At 40.3% G+C, this 7,125-nt stretch overlaps 1 protein-coding gene across 1 annotated transcript; it reads left to right on the forward strand.

Annotated features, from left to right (window-relative positions):
- Positions 1-676: 676 nt before the first annotated feature.
- LOC104945258 (unconventional myosin-XVIIIa-like) lies at positions 677-3,862 on the forward strand (the record flags this gene model as incomplete). Its single annotated transcript, XM_010770898.1, has 3 exons — positions 677-786; positions 1,851-1,916; positions 3,734-3,862. Coding segments are annotated over 3 exons (305 nt in total), but the record flags the coding sequence as incomplete, so codon positions are not given.
- Positions 3,863-7,125: the final 3,263 nt, after the last annotated feature.

Here is a 7,125-nt window from a genome sequence, read left to right on the forward strand (position 1 = left end):
TGAATTTAAGCGTATAGTAATCATAGATAACACGGCAGGGTCCGTTAAAGTTTGTTTTCATCTTATTCCAAATAAACAAAGTCTTGGCTTTCAGAATATTAAACGTGTTTCGGCAAATTCAGACGATAAATACAACTTTGAAGCTTGTAACGGCATCATTACAAGCGGAGAACGGAGTAAGTTGACGTCACAGCAGGCATAACAACAGCCGGTGTTTCTCGTGAGTGTTTTCCCCGGGAAACAAACACAATACACACAAACGCAAAAATACACAAACCCACACACCCACATACATACACACACAGACTCGCGAGCTTCTCCCAGACCAGTAATCCAAACGAAAATATCTTCCCTCCGTAGTATTTTGATCATTTGCTCCGCTAATAATCAATCAGATCTTTGAAGGCCTTTTTCTCAAAATGATGACTCGGTGACAGTCATTATATAATGTGACATATTTTGCTTAATATTTGGAGTACAAAAACAATCCTGATATCATTAGAAAGCTAGGAATCTCCTCTTTCCAACAGTGTATACAACTCAAAATGTGTCTTCGGGTCAATGCGACTGATTTCGATAGAGCAGGTTATGTACTTTATTACATTCCACTTCTGTAAATACAGACCTTCTAACATTTCAAGAGTCTAACGTTGTAATTCTGCACCGACCTTCACAGGTTACCCCGACCACATGGTGTTCTCTGAGTTTCGCCGACGCTTTGATGTGCTGGCACCGCACCTCACCAAGAAGCTCGGGAGGAATTACATCGTTAAGGACGAGAGGAGAGTGAGTCAATCAACGGGAGTACAGCTCCGCCAGTGGCCAAGCGCAGGGAAGATTAATGTTGTGAAGAGGAAGCTTCATTACATCTGCCCCTGATTTGTCAGCAGCCAACTGACAGAGAAATACACCCTCATTCATCAGAGCCATTGTAGTGATCTAATCAACTTAACCTTATCGGGATCGTGCCTGTTAAGGAGGCAGATCGGTAGTGTGGCTCAGAAAGTGCTTACTGCGTTCAAAGCTACAAAATACCGTTCAAGTAGATGTACTTATCATCTTTTGTAATCTGAACATTGGACACCAGCTGCCAAGGTTTTACCCAATTGTTCCAACATTACTGGTGCTTTACCTCTGTATAAACCTTTAAAAGAAGATCGGTTGGAATGTATTTGTAGAAGAACCATCATTTAGAGCGTTCTCTGCATTGGTCCTCTTCAAGAGAAGCAGAGCTAAAGTGCAAAATAAAAATACAAAAGTTTGTTTCTAGGGGGAAATAAGAAAGGGAGAGTGAAAGAATGGGGTCGGGGGGGTAGAAAAGCTATTTTCCCCCTGTGCCCATGTTTTGTGGCTCAGTTTCTGTGGAAACGCTGGCAAACAAAAGCCCCTCAGTACTAGTGGCAAGCCTCTCCTGGTGTAATCTAGATCGGCTGGAGGATCAAGTGGAGAGGGGAGGCTGAGACAACAATACACCTACAGTAAACAGGCCGGTACTCGGACTGGGAGAGGCTCCAGGCTGGCTGAGAGTGTACCTCTGTATCGACATTATGTGTGTTTTGAGGAATATTCCAGGGAATGAGGGATTATTGTGGGACAAGTTGTAATTAGTAGTTGGGAGATTCTAAGAAGCCAAACTTTTCCCGTGCTTACTTTCAAAACAAAATCCAGCCGGGAATGGATGTGAGAGAGAAGAAAAGGGGGGGGGGGGCTGCACTGTACCATTAGTTCAGCATGGCAACTGAGGGGAACTGTGGACTGCTGAAGTGTTGCAGCGTCAGTAGAGGTTCCCACTGGATCCAGCAGTTGAAAGACTAAAGAGTGTGTTTGTGTACATGTGTGCCTTTACCCAGGCGGTGGAGGAGCTACTGGAGTCCTTGGATTTGGAGAAGAGCAGCTACCACATGGGTCTCAGTAGGGTAAGTAATGCCAACACATCTCAAATAAATAAGCAGCTTTAAGATGATTGAGGAAACCTTTTGCTGTAAATCACTGCCAGTTTCCCTCCTCTTAAATCTTCCAGCATAGAGCTGCAGTACAAGGCCTCTTTTTATCCTTGTTTTTCTTTACTGAAAAAGCCACTTTCGGTCTGGGGGGAGCCTGTCTTGCTTTACACCTGATTCTCTTTGAGGTTGTTTGTCATCCTTTTTTTGGAGAATTTCCAATCCTTAGCCCTTTTTGCATTCTTCCGAGAGGCACTACTGTGCTACTGCCGTTATTCTTTTTCATCTCAGGTCATTAGAGCAAATTCTCCCACCTGATGGCCCTCTTTGTTTTTCCCCATACACGTTGTAAAGTAATCACAGATAACACTGCCTGACACACTGAGCTATAATCCCATTAGCCGGAAAGTGGCCATCAGCCCTGGAAAAAGGAAATCAAAGGAAACAATAATGTAGAAAACAGTGGAACTAGTGCTCAGAGATACGTGCAGGTCACTTTTAGAAAAAAACACACGGTTTGGAGGCAGCTTCACATGGTGCCATACTCTGGAGTGTGAAATGGGCTCAGGAGTGGACAAGCGCAGCTGGCCTTTCACAAAGCACTCCAGCAGCATCCTAGCAACCTGTCTCACTTGCATGCCAATTACAGCAGATCCATATTATCTATAACAGCGGTGGATTCAGGACTTTTGACAGGACCTGCCATTAGAAATAGTCGAAATAAAATACCATTTTACATTATTTGAAAGTGTTGAATTCATCCCTTCTTCTCCCTGCTTCCTTAACAATAATGCAGACAGTCCTGGAAAAAAACTTTTTTTTTTATTCAGACTTTTTACATTTCATTATGTTCTTATTTCAGTATCATTTCATCTGTTTCATGCTATTATATCACAGTATCATGCATTTATTCTGGCCTCATACTGCTGAAGTGAACTACTTAGATGCACAAAGTACGGTGGCACAAATTAACACAACATTCTACTGGATCGTACTTTACTTTGTTGAATGGCTAAAGTGTTTACCTCAAACACAGGGTATATTCCCTTGCAAAAGCTGCTCAATCATTTTCTGCTTTGTCAACTAATATCCCTTTTATGATGCACATTTCTTTAATGCAGTATAAACAACTAACTTTTTACAAACTGTTTTCTAATTCCTGTTGTTTTAATCATTTGTTTATGATGTATCATGAGCATCATAGAAAGGGCTATGAGACGGATTCACTGGTGTCATTGAATGCATCACTCCTCCCTGCTGGTTTGCCGCTCCATCATTTCCCGCTTCTGCTTTGTTAACAACTCACATTGGGATTTGGTTATTTATATGGCACTAGGACTTGTGTGGAGAGACCTTGGCTGGAGACAGTCCTTCATCCATCCATTGTAATAGCTGGCTGCCATCATATCTGGGATGCATTCACAGTGCCTAATCCCTATGAGGTACAGACAGGCCGTGACGTGATCTGCTTTATATCGGCTGTTTACCTTTGTTTTACCTTTGGCCCAGATTAGAAACAGACAAGTCTGATATTCCCAGATAATAACTTAATCACAGTCCTCTCACTTAGATAACACTCACTTGTCCACAGATTACACTGCGTCTTATTTATTTACTGCTTCTCTGCACATATTTACTTTTATTACTGTTTATGTTTTGCTCCTGTGCCTCACACTAAAGCCTCTAAATCCAATTTCCCCATGGCTTAAAAAAGCATTACAGCACATGATCTCTCAATAATTGTATCCTTGGCTAATAAGTTAATTAGATTGTATTGTTTTTTTCCGTTCTAGCTGTTCTTCAGAGCCGGCACCTTGGCTAAACTGGAGGAACAGAGAGACGAGCAGACCAAGCGTAATCTGACACTGTTCCAAGCTTCCTGCAGGGGATACCTGGCACGACAAGCATTCAAGAAGAGGAAGGTAGGTGTGATGGGAATTCTTTTTGGAGCATTGACTGAACGAGGGAGCTGGAGACCAATCTGAAACCTGACAAACTGAAGGTTTATTCAAAGTAGTCAGCCGGAGAAATGACAATGACAATGCATCCTCTCAGACTCTCTGGGTATGCATATTTTACTGATTTTTAAGATGGCAAATATTTTTCTATAGTCAAAACATGTCTTCACACTACAACAGAGCCGCCACCTGAACATTATGATGGATATCACATCTGTTACTGTCTGGTGGGACCTACAGTAGCAGTGTCCTCAGACATACTTCAATTATTCCAAGTAAACAACATTCTTGTATCATATGTATATAATATATAATATAACATATCTATAAAATTCACTCTTCGATTTTATTACTTTATTTATATAATAAGAGATAGAAATGAGCTCACAATCTAATAAACAATAGGAGAGATGTCACAATGAGAAGAAGTGCTTAGTCTTACATTCAAATATAGCAGAAAACACCAAGAATATATAACCTGTATAAAAAGCAGGCCCAACTCTTTAACTGAATTTGATTTAGTTTTACTCAACTTTCGGTCTGTTGGCATTGATTACATAATTATGTGTTGCTCTGTCTATAGATAGGACAGGGACATTGGTATTTTTAGTTTTCTTTTTAAATTTCGATTAGTTGATTGATATCAGAGGTAGAGTCTGAGGATTGTTGATATCCTGTAGGACCTTCAGAACGTTAGCATGTGCCATATTTAACTTACTGTCCCTCTGCCATCTCAAAAACAAACATTATATAGAGGTTAAAAAACGATTTGCTGCAAACAAAGGGAGTCACGCCACCCACCTGTATTTACAGACATTTGATGCTTCAATCTAAATCCTAAATAGAAACTTCAAATGTGAAAAGAAAAACACTATAAGTTTCCTATTTACAGAGCTTGGGCATAGTATTTACACAAGATGTGTTCTTAGTTCAAACACAGAAGGGGAAGGTAGCTTAAAATCACAGACGCACCTCTAATTCAAATTAAACTTGGGTATACCGCATTCATTTATTCCACCGCTCATCTATATCAACATCTAAAGAAAGGAGAGAAAAACAAATGTATTCTTCTCAATATGTGGCACGACACAAGTTCATTCAGGAGAGACGGTTTTGATGTAAGAATACATATTTATTGCAAAGATACACAAATTAATGTAATGGTGATTTTGGCGATTAGGCCCCGTTGTGCATCATTCGGGAGGGTAGAACTGATCCTATAAAACCCCCCTGGGGTCTAGACACTGGTGGTGGTGAATGGATAGTTGGGTCGGTCTGAAGAGGAGTGGTTTAGCTTGACCCTGGATTCCAAGGGACGGGAGGTGAAAAGGGGTGGATGAGGGTTGCATGAAGTCACCTGAAATGACAGCTGTCAGAGGGGGGAGAGCAGACTTAAAAGGGTTAGCCTAGCGCTATGATAGGCTCTTGGGAATAGAGCGAAGTGATTGGTTAAGCTGGAGAGTGACGCCCCCGATCACTTTTATTAATAGAGTATGAAGAATGTGATCCCCAGAGGCTTTGTTGCCCTAGAGTCCAGCAGGAGTTGAGAGTTCCTTGTTCAAAACTCATTTCAGCGCCTGTTTGCTCTGCTCTTTGGGTAGATCTAACCCGCTGTACTGTAAATCCTCAACTAATTATAAATGTGTTCTCTAAATCTATTACCCACTGCCTCTTATTTTGTAATCCATCTAATTGGCACTCCCTGGGGGTGATATTTGATAGTGACACTTCCATTTCTGTTGCATTTTATCAAACTGCCTCCTTTAAATGCAGCCTTATCAAACATACTGCTGACTCACACTGCCATCTGCTCCACCCATCTTCCATTTTTCTCCCAGCATTTGATGGGTCCATCTCTCTGGACCTCATACATGTCCTCTTGTGATGTATGGAGCCCCGCGGTCCTTCTCCCTCTCTGTGATTACTATTTAAGTGAATGTGCCACTTCAGCTGGCTAGTGATGAACCAGCAGAAACAGAATCAACATTGCTGCTCTCCATCCAGCATGGCACGTTGTTAGTGAGTAGTTATCTTGTATATGATACCAGGAAAACTATTAAATTGTCATCTTTGCAAAAGGTAAATCAATATGACCTTTTTTATGACTGTTCTTCCATTTTTCTTTTGTTTTTAGAATAAGAGTCTTGTTCAATCAAAAGAGGGCGATGTTTATTCTTGTCTGGGTTCAAAAGTCATCGTTCTCACAGTAAAACAGGCTTAAGAGCTCGGTGCTTCATAATCCGCGAAAACTTCAAGTAAATCAACAGAGAGGTACCTTTCAAAATTGCTAGGCAACTATGCAATTACAGAAGTCATTAGCAAAGAGGCCATTTTTTCCTTCTGCCCCCATGTGACCCCTGTCTCTTGCAAATGCATCCATTTTAGAAATATTTTACGCTATTCTCCATTTTATCTTGTAATTGTATTGCACTTAAACTCAACAAAGGGCAAGGAAAGATGTAACATACAATTATGAATGTGATTGGAACCGACCACAGATACATGCAAGTTATAATAAAGGTGGATCCAGAAAGGCTTATTTAAACTGTGCATATGATTATGCTTCAAACTTTGAATTTCATTTGCAGTTTTAATACACATATCTTGCACAGATCTATAGATTTGAAAGGATAAGGCCCCAGTTGTAATCATTTAAAACAAAGGTAGGAATAGTTTTGCTGTGATTTAATTGCAATGAACGGATCAAAAAGATGACAAAATAACTACATCCTGATGCCAATTTGTAACAAGTCGGATAAGTCTTAACATTTTAGCTGCTCCATTAACACTCATCACAGGAATATTGAAATTGGGAAATGAATATTATTATATTATTGTTTATACACATACTGTAGATATCTTCATTATGTGGTGCTAAAACACAAGAAAAAATCAAATTTGCATCTATACTTGTAACTACTCTGGTCTTGAAAGAACATTACGCATCGAACTGATGTCCACAATCACGTTTATTCTCTTCTTTGCACAATCATGAAACACCGTGAAAACGTGTTTGCCTAGTAGACCAGGAGTAGAATTACGTTATCACATCGTTGACACTTTTACCGCCCCCAAACACAATATAAACATCCGGGGCAAGAGGTCACATGACTTCCAGAAATACAACTCATTTTTACAAAATAAAACAAAGTTCAAGCATACATTAAACACTCTTCAAAAAAGGACAAAACAATAATAAGGGACCTTTGAGCGTCAGCTACATAAGG

The sequence above is a fragment of the Notothenia coriiceps genome, unplaced genomic scaffold (genome assembly GCF_000735185.1).
Source record: "Notothenia coriiceps isolate Sejong01 unplaced genomic scaffold, NC01 NC01_scaffold00009327, whole genome shotgun sequence".
In the NCBI taxonomy this organism is placed as follows: domain Eukaryota; kingdom Metazoa; phylum Chordata; class Actinopteri; order Perciformes; family Nototheniidae; genus Notothenia; species Notothenia coriiceps.